The 22,247-nt window shown below is 41.9% G+C and overlaps 1 protein-coding gene across 1 annotated transcript in view; it reads right to left on the bottom strand.

Moving 5' to 3' along the window:
• Nucleotides 1-22,247, bottom strand: part of SHISA9 (shisa family member 9) — a 309,243-nt gene that overhangs the window by 21,482 nt on the left and 265,514 nt on the right. Inside the window, exon 3 of the mRNA XM_057750200.1 lies at nt 4,317-4,472. Within this exon, the coding sequence (XP_057606183.1) occupies nt 4,317-4,472 (156 nt within the window). The remainder of the gene's footprint in view (nt 1-4,316; nt 4,473-22,247) is intronic.

Below are 22,247 nucleotides of genomic sequence, written 5' to 3'. Positions count from 1 at the left end.
CATGGGGCCAATAGGAGCTACATGCCAACGTGCAGGCAGTTTTCCATTTGCAAAGCTCACCAGGAATTAAAAGAGTGGTCTTTTCCCAGTTCTGGAGGCAGGAATCACCCATCTCTGAACCATCAGGTCACCCTTAAGAGATATTTTAACAACTGTCTTTCTAAACATTGACCTGTGAGGAACCATTAAGTGGGTCCTCATGTTGTAAGCACCCATCACACGGGGGGCTCAGGCCAGAGAACTTGTGTGCTTAGCTGAACTGTCAGGTTACAGTCTGGTTCCGTCTAGAATAACAACTTCTTGACTTTTCTTGGTAGAAGATACTTTGAAAATGTTTAAACCCACATTTCTGACTTAGGAAGGAGAGCTGAGTGAAACAGAATCTTTCTTTGATGAACTGTAGGAGTCACAGGTCTGGGCACATGGACCTGCCTTGTCCAGGCTGTTGATGGGGAGAGGGAAGAGGTTGGGGCTGCCCCTTTGCTGGCCTCAGGCACAGCTGGAAAAAGTCATTTGCTGTTTGCCTGCTGGTTTATTTGTTTTATCAGATTCCCAAAGTGAGTTTTCTTTCAGGCACATCTTTCCCATCAAACTAGGGTGAAGGATGTGCATCCAACTCTCTTTGCTTCAAAGTGACATCTACCAATTGCTGTTAATCAAGGTACCAGTGTATAGGGAGATACAAGGGAAAATATGACCAACAAACTCTGGTCTGGAGACTTTCATATGGGGCAGTATGGACTGAGGGCTGACTATGAACCAGGGTAAGCACTCTCCCTGCGCTCTATCACCAAATCTTCCCAATAGACTGTTAGTTGTATATTTTTTATTATCTCCATGACACACATGGGGAAACTAAGACCTGAGGTTGAGTACTGAAATAAATGCACGAACTAGATCTTAAACTCGGTCTTGACCAATTGCAAGAGCTGTGCGGTATGCCACCATCTTGCTGATGGTCTCATGCTCCTGACTTGATGTGGGTGGTGTCTGTCATGTGATATTACTCACTGGTGTTTATGAAGGCTTATTAAGATGCCCACATGGTGCTTGGGATACACTGATGCAAGGGACAGACGTGGTTCATGCCTCCGTGGGACCTGCAATCAAGGGACACCAGATTAAATGTGTGGAGAATGAATGAATGATTTGAAGAAATAATTATCAACTCCATCACTCCTTCTTGTACAGTGTACAGTGAGGTTTAGCCTCTTACATTTCACTAGTGTGTGCTACTATTTTACCATAACTGGGCAATGAACTCCTTGGGAACAGAGACCATTCTGTAGTTACATGCTATATAGGACCAGATGTTACATTCCCAGTCCCTGAATTATAGAGAGAAAGGAGCTATCTTTGAACATCAATGACTGTGATTTCAACAAGCAAATAACAATAAATAAAGATAAAATAAAAATAAAATAAAATAATAAAATAAAATAGAAGGGAAGGCCTGTTTGGGAAGAATTTATCCCGGGAACTACCAACAGTTCCCACCCTTTCCTCCCTGGAGTTTAGTGAAGAAATGAGACATATTTAACAGCTCACAGGTATTCTAATAACTAGAATGAGTAGAATTGTTTAGCTTTCTAATTTTAAAATTAGAACGGAGCTTGGAAACTAGAGAGCTTCTTCATTTTTCACACGAAGAAGCTGAGGTCAGGGAGTTTCAGTGACCAGCCCACCTGATGTTCTCAATATTAAAGCCTCCAAGAGAACACTGATTTTCCAGAAATATTTTTGAACCTGGCATTTAACCCTAAAGGCTCTCCAAGCCTCCCTTTATTTACCGACTTGAAATTTTTAGAAAATGAGTCTGGTTATCAGAGACTGCAGAGCTTTCCACAGCAAACCATTTTTTAAACAACTTCTCTCCTGGGTGGTAATGATTTTGTTAATGAAATGCATTTCATCATTCACACCACGATCACATTATGCCTTAATAAAGAACCCTTGAAAGAACATTTATTATGGGATTTGCATTTCATTCAGGCAGGCAGACTCTAGACTCCTGGGTAACCCATTGGGTCAGGTAGTCACTCAGTCTGCCCCTCCCTGGACCTCACAAGACCATCACAAGATCGTCCGTGACTCAGATAAAGCCTGTGAACTCCCATCACAGGCAGAAAAGAAGGGAAGAGAAGAAGAGGGACACATCAACCGTAGCCCATATTGGGGAGGGTTCCCCAAGTGAAACCCTTCAGAGATTTTAGAAGATACAGCAGTGCTCCCTTCCAACTAGGCTATTCTTTGATTCTTGTCAAAGACAAGCTCATTCATTCATTCAACAAACATTTCAGGAGTCCCTGCTTTGTGGAAGAAAGGGTTACCCACAGAGTGTCAGAGAAACTTTCAGACTGCAAGGTTAATTCCTAAGGCACTGCAAACATTTGCTATACCAAGGAGCCCTGTGTCAATCCTGGACAGAACTGAGGAACTCTGTGGGCAGACCCATTTATGATTTACCCAAGAGCTACTAGTGGTGAGGGGGAAGGAAACACTGGGCCTAAGTTGAATAAATGAGTTGTTTTGGGTAATGGGACCAGTTCCAAAAGAAAGAGATGTCTGGGTGGATTTCTTTTACTGCAAACGAAGAATCAAATATAACAGCAGGTGCTATGCATCATCTAAATGCAAGGCACAGAAAGGGAGGTGGGCTATGGAATAGTGCATGAAGCCTTCTGCAGTTACATGAGCACAGATGCCCTGACTCCTTCTCTCCTGGGCAACAGCTCCCTTCCCTTCCTAGTAATATCTGAGTCTATCTGAACATGCTTAGAACGTATGTGCTCTGCAAACACACAATACGGAATAGAGGGAATCTGTGGTCACAGGTGTAGATGAGGGTTGAGTGGGTGGAGAAATTCAACAAGAAGCATGGGAGACTGGTATGCACAGTCTTAAGAGGCTTGGGATTTAGGCAGCACAACCTGTGCCCTCAGAATTATAAGCATCCCTCCTACCCTCTTCAAAGGGTTCCATGTGGAAGTCCTAGGAGATCGAGGAACATGAATTCCTAAAGATAGACTTCTGGTTCAAATGCTAAGCTCCAGGTAAGTGCCTCGCCCTCTGCTGGGCACCACCTTGCTTGTTTTATGAATCTGATGTCTGTAGACCATGGTTATGACAGCAGCCTAGACACGTGGTCACATCTGTGCTTTGGTTTCTGTCCTCAGTTTGTAATAGAATTAGGATATTTCATACTGGAATTAATCAGCATGTGTCTCCTACCCCATCTCCAGCTTGGCAGTGGGGGCAGAAAATAGGATGAGAAACTGATGATAAAAGAAAGCACGGGGTCTGGGAGTCTTCTGCTCACCCCAAAGCTTGATTTTGCTGTGGGTGCTGCTTCCATCCTATAGAATGTGGCCACGAGTCATTTCTTTAGGAGCCTGGGTCACCATCAGACTCTCTCATGTACGGATCCAGGGAATGGACTAAACCTAGCCCCGCCCGCCGCCCCGCCCACCCCCCAGGGCTTTGGGAAGGGAATGGCAGGAGCACAGGCTCTGGAGTGATAAAAACACAAGTTCAAGTTGCCCACAGGCTGCTTGATTTGGGGCAGGTTAAATTAGCCTCCTCAAGTCTCAGTTTTCCTAATCTGAAAATTGGGGCAATACTTATGCCTTCCTCTTTGGAGCACTATGAGAAAATGAGAAAGTGTTTATAAAAGGGCCAACACAACGTCTCACACTTGATTAAGAACTCAGGTAATAGGTGCTCTAGGCTCGCGACCCCCCACCCCCACCTCCTCTGCCACCAGAAATATTTACATCTAGAAAAACAGAAGCTGCCTGTGATAGGAATGTGCAGGCTTACCAACTTCTCCGAGAGAGGCTGGACTGTGTGGGTGGTGAGTGTCACACCTAAAGGGCAGGGTGATCAGAGACCAAGTGTCCTGGATGCTAAGCCCAGTTTCCCTGAGGATCCGCTAGGCAGATGGTCAATGGGAAGGGGATGAGGTATCAGTGGGATGAAATGAGTATCCAAGTTCTCCTCCTCCCCTACACATCCTGCCCCACACAGCAAGGGAGGACTTGACCTGGGGCCGAGAGAAAGCAGCTGAGGGGCTTTGGTCCTTAGTAAGCTGTGTCCCAGGTAGAGAGACCCAGAATATATGAGAAAGAGACAGAGAGAGAGGGATTTTGAGAGATAGATAGTGATAGATGGATAGATAGATAGATGGATAGATAGTAGATGGATAAGTGAAAGAGATCAGAAAGATATAAAAAGGAGTAGGAAAAAAGTTAGAGATAAGAAAATTTAGAAGAAACAGAAAAGTACAGGAGACAGAGAAAAAACAAAACAGCCCTTACCGACGGCCTTCAAGGAAGCGTACTTGTTGAGCTCTTTGCCAGGTGGCTGCTGTTCGTAGGGGTTGGAGATCTGGCCCAGATTGGGGTAGGAATGTGGGTGGCCCATCTGCTGGAGCAAAGGGGAGGTGGGCACTGCGTTGTTCATCTGGGTGGTATCTGGAAGTGAAGAAAACAGAGGGAGATGGTCACCAACAGGGCAGGACCTTCTCTCCAACCCCATCACAGCCACATCCCTTGAGACCAAAACTCCCCACCTTCTGGGAACACGAGAGGGAGGGCAGTCGAGGATGGGCAGGTATACCGGCAACAACCAACTCCGTGGTCTTCATTGGAGAGCAGCCGGGGACAGATGGGTAAAGAGCAAAGGATGCACCTAGAACATTTCCATCTCCCCCCAAATTCACATAAGGTCCTGTCACTGCAGAGGCTACTTTTGTTATCAAAGCAATGTATGTATAAAAAGATGACCAACTTCAGTAACAGTCAAGGAAATGCAAGTCAGGACAATGGGAGGCGACTCTCTGCCAAGAGATTGACAAAAATGAAAAGGATTGAAGGACACTGATCTGGCAAAGATGTTGGAAACTGGGCAGTCTCATAAACTTCAGGTGGACATGCAATTTGCTATACCTGCAGAAAGGAATCTGGCAGTATGTCTGGAAATTTAAAATGCATGTGTATTTGACCAAATAATACCACTTCTAGGGATGGCGCCTTCAGAAATACAAGCATCAGAATGTGAGGATATTTGTTCAGAGATGTGCTTTGCACCATGGTTTGTAAAGTCAAAAATAAAAACCAATACAGGGCACACAGTTTCGATCGCTGGTCCGGGAAGTTCCCACATGCCTCGGAGCAACTAAGCCCATGCGCCACAACTACTGAACCTGTGCTCTAGAGCCCACGAGCCACAACTATTGAGCCCACATGCCACAACTACTGAAGCCTGTGCGCCTAGAGCCCATGCTCTGCAAGAAGAGAAGCCCGCGCACCACAATGAACAGTGGCCCCCACTTGCCGCAAGTAGAGAAAGCCTGTGCAGCAATGAACACTCAATGCAACCAATAAATAAATAAATTTTTAAAAAAGAAAGCCATATGTTTTTGGTTTTTTTTAAATTTATTTATTTATTATTTTTGGGGGGGTACACCAAGTTCAATCATCTGTTTTTATACACATATTCCCGTATTCCCTCCCTCCCTCGACTCCCCCCCCACCCTCCCTCGAGTCCCCCCCACCCTTCCCGTCCCAGTCCTCTAAGGCATCTTCCATCCTCGAGTTGAACTCCTTTTGTTATACAACAACTTCCCACTGGTTACGTATTTTACAGTTGGTAGTATATATATGTCTGTGCTACTCTCTCACTTCGTCTCAGCTTCCCCTTCACCACCGCCCCCTCCAAACCTCGAGTTCTCCAGTCCATTCTCTGTATCTGTGTCCTTGTTCTTGTCTTGTCACTGAGTTCATCAGTACCATTTTTAGATTCCGTATATGTGAGTTAGCATACAATATTTGTCCTTCTCTTTCTGACTTACTTCACTATGTATGACAGACTCTAGGTCTATCCACCTCATGACATATAGCTCCATCTCATCCCTTTTTATAGCTGAGTAATATTCCATTGTATATATATGCCACATCTTCTGTATCCATTCATTTGTTGATGGGCATTTAGGTTGCTTCCATGTCCTGGCTATTGTAAATAGTGCTGCAATGAACATTCTGGTACATGTTTCTTTTGGGATTATGGTTTTCTTTGGGTATATGCCCAGGAGTGGAATTACTGGATTATATGGTAGTTCTATTTGTAGTTTTTGAAGGAACCTCCAAATTGTTTTTCATAGTGGCTGTACCAACTTACAGTCCCACCAACAGTGCAGGAGAGTTCCTTTTTCTCCACACCCTCTCCAACATTTGTTGTTTCCAGATTTTGTGATGATGGCCATTCTGAGCGGTATGAGGTGATACCTCATTGTGGCTTTGACTTGCATTTCTCTGATGATGAGTGATGTTGAGCATCTTTTCATGTGTTTGTTGGCCATCTGTATGTCTTCTTTGGAGAAATGTCTATTTAGGTCTTCTGCCCATTTGTGGATTGGGTTATTTGCTTTTTTTGGTATTAAGCTGCATGAGCTGCTTGTATATTTTGGAGATTAATCCTTTGTCCATTGTTTCATAGGCAATTATTTTTTCCCATTCTGAGGGTTGCCTTCTAGTCTTGTTTATGGTTTCTTTCACTGTGCAAAAGCTTTTAAGTTTCATGAGGTCCCATTTGTTTATTCTTGATTTTATTTCCCTGATTCTAGCAGGTGGGTCAAAAAGGATCTTGCTTTGATGTATGTCATAGAGTGTTCTGCCTACGTTTTCCTCTAGGAGTTTTATAGTGTCTGGCCTTACATGTAGGTAATCCATTTGGAGTTTATTTTTGTGTATGGTGTTAGGAAGTGTTCTAATTTCATTCTTTGACATGTTGCTGTCCAATGTTCCCAGCACCACTTATTGAAGAGGCTGTCTTTTTTCCATTGTATATTCGTGCCTCCTTTGTCAAAGATAAGGTGCCCATATGTGTTTGGGCTTATTTCTGAGTTCTCTATTCTATTCCATTGGTCTTGCTTTCTATTTTTGTGCCAGTACCATACTGTCTTGATCACTATGGTCTTGTAGTATAGTTTGAAGTCAGGAAGCCTGATTCCACCAACTCCATTTTTCCTTCTCAAAATTGCTTTGGCTATTCGGGGTCTTTTGCATTTCCATACAAATCGTAAGATTTCTTGTTCTAGTTCTGTGAAAAATGCCATTGGTAATTTGATAGGGATTGCACTGAATCTGTAAATTGCTTTGGGTAGTACAGTCATTTTCACTATGTTGATCCTTCCAATCCAGGAACATGGTATATCCCTCCATCTGTTTGTGTCATGTTTGATTTCTTTCAGCAATGTCTTAAAGTTTTCTGCATACAGATCTTTTGCCTCCTTAGGCAGGTTTAAGCCATATGTTTTTAAAAAAATAAAAACACAAAAATAAAAACCACACAGGAACAACCTGAACTCCTATCAATATAGGAATTCTTAAATTATTGTACATCTCTGTTAGGGACATAATATGTACATACATATGATGGGATATCCTTCAGCTGTTAAAAAATGAGTTAAAAAATCAGTTAACTATACATGTCAAACTAGAGAGTTTCTTATGTCCTACATTGTTAAGGGGAAAAAAGCGAAAAAAGCAACGTGACTAACATAACATTTGGCTTAAAGAAAAGAAAATCTGTGCCTATTTTTGTGTGCTGTGGTTTGCAAAGACTAGAAAAATATGGGTAAAGGCACACAAACTGAATAGTGACTACTCAGAGGGACTGGAATTCATGGGGAGAAACGTTCAAGAAGTTTTCTCTGAGGAAATAGTCTTTGAGCTGTTAAGGGTTTCTGTGTTCACCCTGAGAGCAATGGGATGGAGGGACTGAAGGCAAGAGTGAAATGGGAGTCAGGGAGTCCAGGTGAGAGAATCATGGCTCAGCTTCAGGCAGGAACAGGGTTCTCTCCGTCTTCATGAAGCACATCTGGAGGTCAGATCAACACGGCAAGAGCTGTTCACGGTGCCTTGAAAGATCCCCTTTATCCAGCATGTGCGGCCATTGCCCTCTCTCACTGCAACTAGAGAAACACTGTGCACAGCAACGAAGACCCAATGCAGCCAATAAATACTTAAATACGTGAATACATAATTGAGACTTTAAAAAAAATGCACCTCCCCCTCAACACCCAGGGCGGGCGACACGCAATGCTCAGCTGACACTAAGGTACCAAGACCAGCCCTTGCCTCGAGGTGGGGATAACCATGGAGCAACGTGGGGTTCCAGAGCTCCCATGGGTTGGGACAGGTTTAAAACGGGGGTCAGTAGGCTTTTTCTGGAAAGGATCAGAGTGTAAATAGCTTAGGCTTTTCAGGCCATCCAGTTCACAGGCTACTGACTCTGCCCTTGCAGCAAGAAAGCGGACACAGACATTATGTTAATGCACGGGCGTGGCTGTGTGCCAATAAAACTTTATTTACAAAAGCAGGTGAGAGCTGAATTTGGTCCAGGGGCCATAGTTTGACAACCTCTGGTCTAGACTTCAGCTAAAACTGAGACCCCATCCCTGAATGGCTCCTTTATCGTTCCTATTTTGTTTCCCTCACAACCTTAGAAGGGTGTGTGTGTGTGTGTGTGTGTATTTTACTCCCTCAGAGTCTCATATACCTGAACCCCTCTCACAAGCACTGCTTCCAGACAATTCAACCCATGACATGCATAGTATAGGTTTGGCTTTAGCGACCAATACACTCGAATGGAAAGAAGCAGGGTCACCACAGCTGAGGCACACAGATAAGGAGAGTATTTTCATCACTGCACACGCATGGGCCATCCCACCAGCCCAACTGTCCAATGGGAACATCGCCAAACACAAGCCAAGTCTCCCAGCCTCTGGCCAGCATCTGAGGAGGCAGCCGTGTCCTTCTGCCATGATAACTCTTTGGCTGGGATTCAGCAGGGGCGGAAGAGTCCTAAGATTAATGAAGTCATGGTGGAAATGTTGTCTCACATAAATCACAGCTCTCTCTCTAGCCTGGACCCCGAGATCCTCTGACATCTGCCTCTCTAGAGCAAACCGCTGGGGAGGTCTGGCCGCTTCCCCTGGACATGTCAGGCCAGACATGCTTTGTGCCCAAAGGTCGGTGTAATAGGAAGTGATTTACTGTAAGTTCTCATTGTTTGCTGCTCTGTGGGGTTTTTTCCCCAACACACACACACACACACACACACACACACACACACACACACAGAGCTACATGTGTGTATTCAGAACTACCAGTTCCTTTGGCGCTCTGCTTCATCCCCATTCGACTCATGTGATGAGCTGCCAATCACAGGTAACTCTCTTAGTCTGGGTTTTCCCAGAAGTCACTGAGATAAGGACTCAAGCACAAGCTTATTTGAGAGGTGGTGTCAGGCAGTACTGCAGACAAGGGGTGAGGGCGCGAGACAGGGAAGAGAAAGAGGCAGATAGAGAGTGCCATGGCCAGCAGGGGGCAACTGTGGCGCGTGGGAGTTTAACCCCACCCTGGCATTCTGGTAAATGGTGTTGAGTGCACACCTCAGAATTCTGTCAGCCCACGGGCAAGTGAGCCCCTGAGTATTTATACGCCAGCTCCCATCAGTCGCTGTTTGAGGGCTGCTTCCGGGAGACAGTAATTCCTCAGCACTTGTAACCTGCCATGTGCATGGGCAGAGTGAGCTCTGGTGGCCACAGAAACTCCTACTCAGAGAGGTAAGTAAGAGCTGGCAGTTGGAAATCGGGCCAGTAACTCACCCCTCTGGCCACACAGTGAACATGTGATCCAAATCAGACCAATCATAACACCTCCTTCTTCTCACAGTGATTGGGCCAGAAGTGAGCATGTGATCTAGGCTGGGCCAATCAGAGTTCTTCCCTGAATTTTTTCGACTGGGAAGCTTTGGAGTTAAGGAGCCAGGAGGCCATGAATTCAAGTGAGTTTGAACCTACCACTTGGAGAAAATCTTTCATCATTGTGAAAGAATAAGGACAAAAGGAAAGAAGCAGAGGAGACAGGGAAGCCCTTTCTAAATAAGCTGGTGTGCTTTGGGGTTACTGTCCCATGCAACGTAGAGCTGTGACCAGTGCAACTGTTGTCTGGATTCCCTCTGGGAGGATGGAACTGACCAGGAGGGAAGCTTCCCACGGGGCCTGCAGAGTGCACCGAGGCGGAACAGGCACTGGGCCCTGGATTTTCTACAGAGCTTCAGTAGAAATTCCCAACAGCAAATTGCCTGAGTAGTGCATAGAGAAAGTCCAAGGACATTCACAAGTTAATTAACTAATATCTTAATGGCAGGTATCTTTTTTCTGGAAATAGACCCCAAACTAGTTAAAGAGCTGACACCACCTAAACCCATCATCCGGTGGGAGCCCTTACTCCCATCTCTTTGCTTCCTCAGTCCCACATCCCATGCACTATGTTCAAACTCTGTTTCCAGTCCTGCCAGGGGAAATAATGCTAAACATTTCATTAAAAAAAAAAATGTTGTAGAGATGTTCCTTTCCACTTGGGATAGTCTTTGATATTACTAAACAGAATACTCCATTATAAAGCATTTGCTTTTGGACCATTTCTCCCAAGTCCTGAGCTGCATCGGGGGCAGCGAGGAGTTACTTAATGGAAGTGGGTAGGATGGAGATGGCCCACCAAAGGGATCCCTCACAAAGGAAGATGAGGCTGCCCCAGAGTCACGTTCCTGCTTTCACATTCAGAACAGCAGGAAGCACATTTCTGGCAGTTTTAGATAGGCATTTTGTGCTAGCTCCCAGGCATTGATTATTCAGAATATTGAAATCCAGGCTCAGGGCAGCGATCAAGAATTATTAAACAGACATTGCTGGCTGAGTGTTTTAAATGTTATTTTCATTTTACTGAGCAGGAGGGGGGACCAGACCTCGAAACCCAGTTTTCCTGTGAGTTTTGCACACATGTATCCAGCTAAGGAGGACAAGGAAAAGAGTAGATGGGAGGGAAGCTCAGGATGGCATCCAAGAAAAACAGAACAATAGAGTGAAGACAGAAAAGTGGATGAGATCTGGGTTATCATCTGCAAATCCTGTCCTTGCCAACTGAGAGAAGAAACATAAAGATAGGTAGATAAATATTTGAATATATGTATATATGTAATATGTATATGTGTGTATGCACGTGTTATGTATACAAGTGTACACAAATATATAATGTAAATAACTATTGGGTTGGCCAAAAAGTTTGTTCGGGCTTCTCCCGAAGATGTTATGCAAAAACTCAAATGAACTTTTTGTCCAACCCATATATAGTATACAATAATATATAAAATAATATAATAAATATATTATATATATCTATATATACTAAATATATATATTATATATTATATTGTATAATTACATATTATATCTTATGATATATATTTATATATAGTATATATACTAAATATATATACTATGCAAAAGAAATCATATATATAATTTATATATAAATATATAATTTTTGTATATTTTATATATATACACAAAATTTCTTTTGCATAGACATGACTGCAGAGGGAGTCCAGTATGAGCAGCGATGTCTCACTCCCAGAAGTATGGTTTCTCTTACCTAGACACACCTCAGCCCGAGATATCTTACCCACCTCACCTCCACAGAAAGGTACTTCTTACCCAATGTCACAAAAAAACTTTGCCTGCCTCATTATAATTTTGCAACTCCTTCTGATCCTTAGAAATAACTGACGAGGACTTGCTGTTCTGAGATGCTGCGTTCCGTCAAGAGCCTCAGTCAGCAAACAAGAAGTGGATGATGTTCCCACACTCTCCTTCCTGAGACAGAAAAGGGGCCTCATGTATTTGACAATCATTTTCAAAGAAAGTTAAGATCCCCTTACTCTAAATGGAAGTATCTGGCAGGCCTACACCAAGGTGACTGTCATGTAACTTCTGTTATGATGTGGTATATCTTAGTTACTACACAGACATGAAATGAATGCAATTCAGATGAGGTCATTAAGGTAAAAATGCTCAGTCCCAAATCCGGGGATGATGCTCTAGTTTTCTCAGTGCAAAAGAGACAGATAACAACTATCTGAAACTAGACTAGTTGGGCTTATCTTGGAGGAAAGGCAACAATAGTAGGTATTTCGAGGCACATTACAAGGAAGAGTCACACAGAAAGGCACAAGGTGGTCCAAGAGTGTTGCTCTGTGGAGAATACATTGTGCGCCAGTCACTTGGTAATGAACTTTTCATGGACTATATCCTTAAACCCTCATATCAATCCCATAATATAGGGACAACGTATCTTTTAAAATAATTTCTATTGTAGAACAATTGTAGATTTACAGCAATACTGCAGAGATAGCACAGAGAGCGCCCATATACCCCAGACCCGGTTTCCCCAATAGGGAACATCTGTTACAATTAACAAACCAATAGGGATCTATAACCATTAGCAAAAGCCCATATTGTACTCAGGTTTCCTTCGTTTTCACCTAATGTCCTTTTTCTGTTTCAGAATCTCATCTAGGTAGCATGTGAAATTCAGTCATCATGTTGCTTTAGGTGTCTCTTGGGTGTGAGTTTCTCAGACTTTCCTTGTTTTTGATGACGGACAGTTTTGAGGAGCACTGGCCCAGTATGTTGCAGAATGTCCCTCAACTGGAATTCGTCTGATGTTTTTCTCGTGACTTATAGGTTTGGGGGAGGAAAATCACATAGATAAGGTGACATTCTCATCATAACACATAAAGGACACAGTCTGTGATGACATCACTGTTGATAGTAACCTTTATCACTGCCTGAGGCAGTGTTTCTCCAGTCTCTTCACTATAAAGTTACTCTGTTTTTCTCTTTCCATACCATACTCTTTGGAAGGAAGTCACTCTACACAACCCATGCTTAAGGAGTGGGGAGTGACGTTCCACCTGCTTGAGTACAGAATGTCTGCATAAATTATTTGGAAATCTTCTTCATAGGAGATTTGTCTCTTCTTCCCCATGTAATTATTTATTCATATATATATATACATATATATACACACATACTATATCTATTATATATATTAGTGTAGACACACGGATACGTATTTTGCACTTTGGATTATAATCCAACACTATCTTATTTTGTGTTTTTTTTTTTTTTTGTCAAATTTTCCAGGTTTGGCCATTAGAATGTCTTTCAGTTGGATCCAATATCTCTCTCTCTTTTTTTTTTTTTTGAGAACTTCCTTACTCTCTAGCAATGCAAAATGCCCCAGGTCCAGCTTGTTTATTCCTGGCCCATCCTAGAATCAGCCATTTCTCCAAGGACCCTGATTCCCTTTCTTGGAGGGTGGTGTAAGCAACCGAGGTCTGGGTGCTAAGTGTGCTGGTGGTGTGCCTGGTCCTCTCAGCCGACGAAGGAACTCTATGTGTGTATCCTGACTCATACATATATAGATATCTATAAACATTTACATATGTGACCATCCGTATCTATACTAAGCTAAACATGAGTTCATTCTGATGTCTCTAACTCTAATCCATTATCACATGGATCCTTCCAGCCTCCTCCCCTTGCTCATTTGTAACCTCTCACCCCCACACTGAGCAGCCTGGCTCCCATCCTCTACCATCCATTTACTTAGGTGCTTAATTCCAGTATACACGTCTAGCAATATCCGAATTGCTAACCTGTAGCCCTATAGGAAAACAACTGCACCAACTAGAATACAGTCATAAGAATAACGTATTTTTCAGATTATTAATGTGCTTTTCTCTTTTGTCTTCCTGAATATGAGATTTACCCCAGATGGCCCATGGTATCCATATACCTGGGTAAGGCTAGGAAATTAGGATTTATTAAAGAAGGAACACAAAGAAAAATGATAATGATAATATTGATTAATGATAAAGAAGGTGAAAACACACTTACATACATAATAAACAGAGAGGTGTTTTTAGGGGCCAGTCAGTATTTCATATACAAACTAATGTGTCAAGCCAAGAGTCCTTATGAGATACTATTATTAGCCCCATTTTGCACAGAGAGCTTTTGTGATTTACCAAAAGTTACACCATTTGTAAGTGGCAGAGTCATGCTTTGGACCTGGCAGTCTGACTCTAGAATCTGTGATCTTAGGCACTTCCTTACTACTTTTAAGGGACAATAATAAAATGTTAAGCATGCTACTGACTGTGGAAGGTAGTTTTTTCTAAATTCCTTTATCTCTACTCTTTAGCATATTAAGGACCAGACTTGGTTGGCAAGACCACAGAAGTTTTTGGCCAGGATGGACCATAGAGGAAAGGGATGGAAAGCCTGAACCCTCTGATTCTAGGAAATTGTGAGGATGAAATGAAAGAGAGAGATAAGGGGGACCAAGACCATGTCACTCAACTTTCTCTCTTTGGTCTTCAGACCCAAGTGATGGATGAGTTGAGGGAACTGCTGAGGGCAAAGACTTCTTGTCCTCTCCGCTATTTGGAATTTGAGGAGAAACTCAAGGTGAAGAAGCTCTGAGCTGTCAGGGGGTAGCTGAGCCCATTAAGAAATAAAGTAGTATAAAAAGCTAAAAATAGAGTTACCATATGAGCCAGCAATCCCACTCCTGGGCATATATCTGAAAAAGATGAGAACTCTAATTTGAGGAGATAAATACCCCTAATGTTCACTGCAGCACTGTTTACAATAGCCAAGACATGGAAGCCACGTAAGTGTCCATTGATAGATGAATGGATAAAGAAGATGTGGTGTATAAATACAATGGAATATTACTCAGCCATAAAGAAGAATGAAATAATGACATTTGCAGCAACATGGATGAACCTAAAGATTATCATACTAAGTGAAGTTAAGTCAGACAGGAAATACAAATATTATATGATATCAGTTATATGTAGAATCTTAAAAATGATACAAATGAACTTATTTATAAAACGGTAACAGACTGACAGACATGGGAAACAAATTATGGTTACCAAAGGAGAAAGGGGAAAGAAGGATAAATTAGGAGTTTGGGATTAACAGATACACACTACTATGTATAAAAATATTAGGTTGGCCAGAAAGTTCATTTGGGGATCTCACAGGGGACCCGAACAAACGTTTTGGCCAACCCAACAGATAAACAACGAGGAATTATATTCACAGTATAGCACAGGGAACTATATTCAATATCTTATAATAACCTACAATGGAAAAGAATCTGAAAAAGGATATCTATATAAACTGAATCACTTTGCTGTATACCTGAAACAGTGTAAATCAAGTATACTTCAATAAATAAATAAACTACCAAAAAAGAAGGAAAGAAAGATATAGTCTGAATACAAGATTGCCTGGTTGGAGTTCTTTGATAACCCTCATATATCAGATGTCCTGAGAGCTGGGGTCCTGCCATAGAACTTCTTACTCTGGGGCAATGGGTCCCATACAGTGGCATCGAGTGAGTTTCCCTCCACTTTCTTCTATGCTTTCTTGCCCAAGTGGATGGTTAGCACAGGCCAACTCAGACAAAAGTCATATACTCAGAAAGGCCAAAGAGAAAAGCACATTACCTCTTTTTCTCTAAGTATTACAATCCTATTTTACTGATCAGGAAACAGAAGCTCAGAGAGGTTGATGTGCTTGTCCAGAGTCACACAGCATGTTAGTAACCATACAGATTCGATCCCAGGTTTGTCTAATGGCAAAATCGGTGTTTCCGCCACTAAGCTAGGCTGCCTTTAGCATGGACAAGACTCAGCATTAAGCCTCCCCTATGAAGAGAGATTCTTCTGTCTTGAGTATCTTTCCTTGCAAAATTTCTCACTTAGATGAGCAAACCACAGCCAGATCTATGCCCTTATGTTTCCTCTTTTAACCAAAGAATAGAACTTACTGTTATATTCAGGGAACAAGCTGGGCTACCCCATCCTGAGAATCCCCTGCTGCCTTGTGGAATACACCTGTGCTCTGACCTCTCCCACTTGGCCCATCTATCTATTCCTCCTCACATATTTCAGTATCTACAGCATGCCAGACATTGTGTTTGGTGGACAAGTCCTGGCTCTTACACCACTTACTAACTAGAGGAGCTCATAACATTTTTCCAAAGCTTTTCTCACACTCTACCACATTTCTGCCTGGCCCACAGAGCCATGTTGGTCCTGCCCAGGGTCCTTCTTCACCCCCACTCTTTCCAACACACTCTCTGTGCCACTTGATGTAGCCTCAGCAGACTCTCTCCACAGACCACACCATCCAGAACAACATAATGAAAGAAGTATGGAGTTCATTTTTGCTTTTTGTTTGTTTTGTTTTGTTTTTACTTCATTCTCTTTAAACTTTTTTTTAATTTGAAGTACAGTTGATTTACAATGTTGTGTTAGTTTCTGGTGTACAGCAAAGTGATTCAGTTATACATATACATATATATTATTTTTTCACAAGAATGGAGTTTTGAGTCAGTTCTGGATTCAAATTCCGGCTCTTCCATCTCTCAACAGCATTTTCAGGGGTGTTATAAACCCTCTCTGAGCCTCAGTCTTCTCAGCTCTAAAATGAGGACCAGAACATAAACCCTCACAGGGTTTGCTGTGAGGTTTAGAGATTGCGCGGGTATCACGCTCAGCATTGCACGTGAATCATAGTAAGCATCCAACGTATTGTAGCTGAAGCTTTACTGCCTCCAATTGTCAGGGAAACCAAAACAATGTGATGGGTGGCCACAAGAAGAAGAGGGTGTTCGGTTTCCCCAAGGCCCCCTCTGGACTCAGAATTCTTGGACATATTCCAGATTATTCAATTGTCCCAGAACTGAAAAAATGAGACAGAATAAGCAGGAGATATTCCTACGGAAGCCAATTGCACTGATAATTTTCCTAACAACAAAAAAATAGAATAGACATTCAGAAATTGTAACAGAGCTCTGGTTTTTAGCTCTGTTTTCCTTTCTATCCTATCAAACCTTTATGTCTAGCATCCTTTTTAAGAGAAAACCTAAAAATTATAGTTTGAAACATCATGTAGATTTTTCTCTGGCCACAAGCAAGCAAAAAAAAAAAAAAAAAAATCAATCAGATCCAAATCAAAATTACCCTGAATCTGTCAAAAGAGAATATAGCAGGCTAGGCTCTTACCAGAAAAGGTTGATGAAAAAAAGAGAATTGAATTCATCTTATTGAATCTTGGTGGCAGAGGAATCAGGGAATTTGTGATGGAGAAAAAAATGTGCATATAGCATTGGAAAACCTTTACAAACTGGGCAAGTGTATTACCCAAAAATTTATATCTTTCAGCACACAAAAACATTTTTTAAATTTTGAGCATTTAGGATGTGAATATTTTGAAAGTGGAGTTGTTAAATATTTATTTACGGTTCACTTTTGGCTATCTTGTTTGCAGACACTGAGGGACAGAGATTCACTTCAAATCTGAAGTTGTGCTCCACGGAGATGCCAGCCTAGGACAGGAGGCAGATCAAGAACAACACAGGTGAGAAGGAGGAAAGTTTAAATCAGCACAGTTAGTGCTATGATACAGCAAAACACAGAGTTCCGTGAAGGCCCAAGGGAGGGAGTATCTAACCCAGGTTGAGAAGGTACTTTTTGAAAAATACTTTCAAAGATGGTAACAAGAAGACCTTTTTAATTTGAAGTAGCATCATGTGTCTGTTCAAGAAACTACAGTTTATTGGCATCAGCTCCAACATAGGACGTCTCTAAGGTGGCTCAACTCACCAATCATGGCTCAGCAGCATCATCAAAGTATCAAAGGCAGTTGTTTTATGCTCCAAGCAGCCATTTCCCCAGGAGTCAATTTCATGAGCCAGTGTAACAATGGATGTTTGTCTCATCACTCAATCGACAGATAAATGGAAATATATATATATGTATACATATCTCCCACATCTTCTTTATCATTTATATGTGTGTGTGTATATGTATACAGACACACATAGGAACTGGGGATTAACATATATGCACTACTACATATAAAAGAGATAAACAACAAAGACCTACTGTATAGCACAGGGAACTATATTCAATATCTTGTAATAATCTATAATTGAAAAGCTTCAGAAAAAAAATATATATAATTGAATCATTTTGCTGTACACCTGCAACTAACACAACATTGTAAATCAACTATACTTCAATTTTTAAAAAAGGTTAAAAAGTAATTTAAAAATATTTTAAAAGATTAAATGAGGTATATGGGTGGGCCCTACTCCAATCTAACTGGTGTCCTTATAAGGAAAGAACATTTGGACACAGGGATGCACAGGCAGAGGAAGGACCACGTGAGGACATGGCAAGAAGGCAGCCCTCTGCAAGCCGAGGAGAGAGGCCTCAGAAGAAACCAAACATGCTGACACCTTGATCTTGGACTTCCAGCCTCCAGAACTGTGATAACATTAATTTCTGTTATTAAAAAAAAAAGAGACCCAAAATGGAAAGGTTGTTTCATTTCTGCTCCTTCTTCCCCTCCCTCTGTGTCCTCTTCCTCCTAATTCCACTGATTTAAGTTTTCTTTTCTTCTCCATCATGGTCAGTCTGTTTTATCAACCGCACAGTGAGTAGCAGCCAGCCCTCTTGGACTTTATTGTTTCTGGTCCTAATGTGTTGTGGGATTCAAAACACGATACCCGCACTTGTTAGAATAAACTGTAACCACTAGCCACATATCAAAATACTATTTCTTCTGCAAAATGCTCTCCTTTTTCCTACATGTTTCCCAAGCTATCTCTGCATCATCTTTCTCGTCTCTGCTGAAACATCATGTCCTCCAAGGGACCTCCCTTACCCCATCCTATCCTAGATACCCCTGGAGCTCTCTGTATTCACTTGCGAGGGCTGCCATAACAAAGCACCACAAACCTGGGAGGCTTGAACAACAGAAATGTATCATTTCCCATACAATGGAATATTACTCAGCCATAAAAAGAATGAAATCATACCATTTGCAGCAACATGGAGGGACCTAGAGATTATCATACTAAGTGAAATAAGTCAGGAAGAGAAAGACAAATACCATACAATATCACTTATATGTGGAATTTAAAATACAACACAAAAGAGGGCTTCCTAGGTGGCGCAGTTGTTAAGAATCCTCCTGCCAATGCAGGGGACACGGGTTCGATCCCTGCTCCAGGAAGATCCCACATGCCACAGAGCAACTAAGCCTGTGCACCACAACTATTGAGCTTGCGCTTTAGAGCCTGTGAGCCACATGTGCTGCAACTACTGAAGCCCACGAGCCTAGAGCCTGTGCTCTGCAACAAAAGAAGCCACTGCAATGAGGAGCCTGCGCACCACAACGAAGAGTAGCCCCCACTCACTGCAGCTAAAGAAAGCCCAAGCACAGCAAAAAAGACCCAACACAGCCAATAAAATTAATTAATTAATTAATTAATTAATTTTTAAAAATACAACACAAAAGAACATATCTACAAAACAGATTCACAGACATAGAGACTCACTGCCAAGGGAGGAGGGGGGTGGGGGAGGGAAGGATTGGGAGTTTGGGACTAGCAGATGTAAACTATTATATGTAGAATAGATAAACAACAAGGTCCTACTGTAAAGCATAGGGAGCTATATTCAGTATCCTGTGATAAACCATAATGGAAAAGAATATGAAAACGTATATATATATACACATATGTATACATATATATATATAACTGAATCACTTTGCTGTACAGCAGAAATTAACACAACATTATAAATCAACTATACGTCAATAAAATTAAAAAAAAAAAAAAAAGAAATGTATATTCTCCCAGTTCTGGGAGCTAGAGGTCCGAGATCAAGATGTCAGGTTGGTTTCTTCTGAGTACAGTGAGGGAGAAACTCGCTTCCGGGCATGCACTGGCAATATTTGGTGTTCCTTGGCTCCTAGATACATCACTTCAATCTCTGCCTTCATCTTCACGTGGTGTTCTCCCTGTGTGCACGTCTGTGTACAAGTTCCCCTTTTTTATGGGACACCAGTCATATTGGATTAAAGGCCCACCCTACTCTAGTATGATCTCATCTGAACTCATTACATCGGCAACCATCCACTTCCTAAACAGGGTCACATTCTGAAGTACTGAGGGCAAGGACTTCAACATATCAATTTAGGGGAGGGAGGACACAATTTCATTGGCAACGTTCCCTTTACTTCCTTTCTTTATCCACATGAATCCTGATTTATTTTCAATGTCTCTTTTTCACACCTTTGAGGTCAGAGAATATGTTTATCTCCTCCACCCCTCCATTTCCAAGGCCTAGCCTAGCTCCTTGCATGGAATTGAATTCTAACACAGGAAAGGATGAAGGGAAAAAAAGAATGATTTTCAGGCACCTGCTATGTGACAGGCAGCATGCAAGGTGCTTTACCTAAAAGTCAACTATTTGTCTAAGAAAAGTGCATTGAATGTATGGGTTTAGCAACAGCCATTTTAGTTGCTCTGAAATTTGCTTTTGCTTTTTGGAGTGGATGTCCAGTGGATAAGTGTTTTGTTTATGGACCATTTGATGCCTGGGACAGCAAATGACAGCAACAAAAAAGTAAGGCAATATAGCAGATGAGATAACTGGGCTCAGTTTAACCAAACACTATGGATGCTACACTGTTCAGGTGTGCATCCTTCAGGTGGTAACGCAGGACACATCTCCCATGGATGGAGGATGAAGGATGTTCTGCACTGAGTCTCTAGTAAAGATGATTCCACACAGGGGTTGAAGGATCCTCTAGCCAGTCCCACTTTAGGGGTTGTTAGAGAAGTTTCTCAGTGTGCACCAAAAAGCTCATGCTGTGGTCGAAGCTTCACAAAGCCAATGCATGCAGCATGCTACTCTTTGATTTCCCTATCACCTATGCATTTTGTCTATTCAAAAGCCCACTTGATTGGGGTGCAAATCTCCCCCACTTAGGACCTACCACAAAAAGTATAAGTGAGGGGTTATGAAATTCACAGTGATGGATGCTACCATCTCTCTCCCCCTTTCCCGGATCTTCTAAAATCCCCCCAAATCGTCTCCTCTCACTCAAGATGCCAATCCCTCCTCTTGAAAATTATTTGAGAGCAGAGTGAGGTTATAGAGAAAGAATAGATCATTTAGACACAGAAGACTTGGATTCAAATCCTGCTCCAGTAACGTATCAGCTGTGAGGCCTTAATCAAATTAATTGACTCCTGGCACCTCTGTTTCGCTGCATATGAAATGGGGGAAATGAGAAACTAAGTAATACTGAATGCAACACACATGCCAACAAAAGAATCAAAAGCAGGATCTTGAAGACGTACTTGCACACCCACATGTCTTGTAGCAGTCTTCACAATAGCCAAGATGTGGAAGAACCCACATGTTCATCAAAGGATGAATGGATTTGAAAATGTGATATAGTCACACAATGGAATATTATTCAGCTTTCAAAAGGAAGAAAATTCTGACCCATGCTACAACATGGCTGAACCTTGAGAATATTATGCTACGTGAAATGTCAGTAAAAAAAGACACATACTATAGAAGGCACTTAGAGTAGTCAAATTCATGAGATAGAAAGTCGAATGGCAGTTGCCAGGAGCTGGAGGGAAGAAAGAATTAGGAGTCAGTGTTTGATGTGTATCAGAGTTTCAATTCTGTAAGATGAAAAATTTGCAGAGATGGGTGGTGGTGATGGTTGCACAACAATGTGAATATATGTTACACTACTGAACTATACACTTAGAAATAGTTAAAGTGGTAAATTTTATCTTATGCATTCTTTACCACAATTTGAAAAAAAAACCCACATATACCAAGTACTTTACCCACACATCCTTCAATATACCGAAGCCCACAGCATAAATTAGGCATTACCGTGTTTATTTTACAGATGAGAAAACTGAGGCAAAGGGAAGCTTTGACCCACTTGGTCAAGGTCACAAGCAAAGAGACAAAGCCCAGCTCTATCCAAAGCCAGTGCTTCTTTCTCTATAGTAAGTGATTCTCTACGACGTAGTTAAGGATGGGATAAAACAAGATACATCCTGAACACACTGACCTTAGTGCTTGGCACACGTGAGAGCCTGTAATGTTAGATCCTTTCCCCCATAACATTTCTATTTTTCAAGAATTCAAGCCCCAAGGAAAACAACCTAACCATTTTCTTCTCTGAGAACGCTCAAGGTGGTGATTGCTGAATAAACCAAATCCTTCCTAATTACAGGTTGAGCAAACTCATTCACTGAATAACCCACTTATGAAATATTCACCATGTGCCATTCTTAGGTCAGGCATCTTTCTGGGTACTGTGGAAGGAGAATTGGATAAGACTCACTCCAGCCTTTGAGAAGCTCACAGTTCATGGGGGGAGCAGACAGACAAACAACTTCACTTTAACACATGTGATATTAAAA

Source organism: Hippopotamus amphibius, chromosome 9 (genome assembly GCF_030028045.1).
Source record: "Hippopotamus amphibius kiboko isolate mHipAmp2 chromosome 9, mHipAmp2.hap2, whole genome shotgun sequence".
Taxonomy (NCBI): Eukaryota; Metazoa; Chordata; class Mammalia; order Artiodactyla; family Hippopotamidae; genus Hippopotamus; species Hippopotamus amphibius.
The sequence above is the reverse complement of the archived record's forward strand: the minus strand, read 5'-3'. Positions and strand labels throughout refer to the sequence as shown.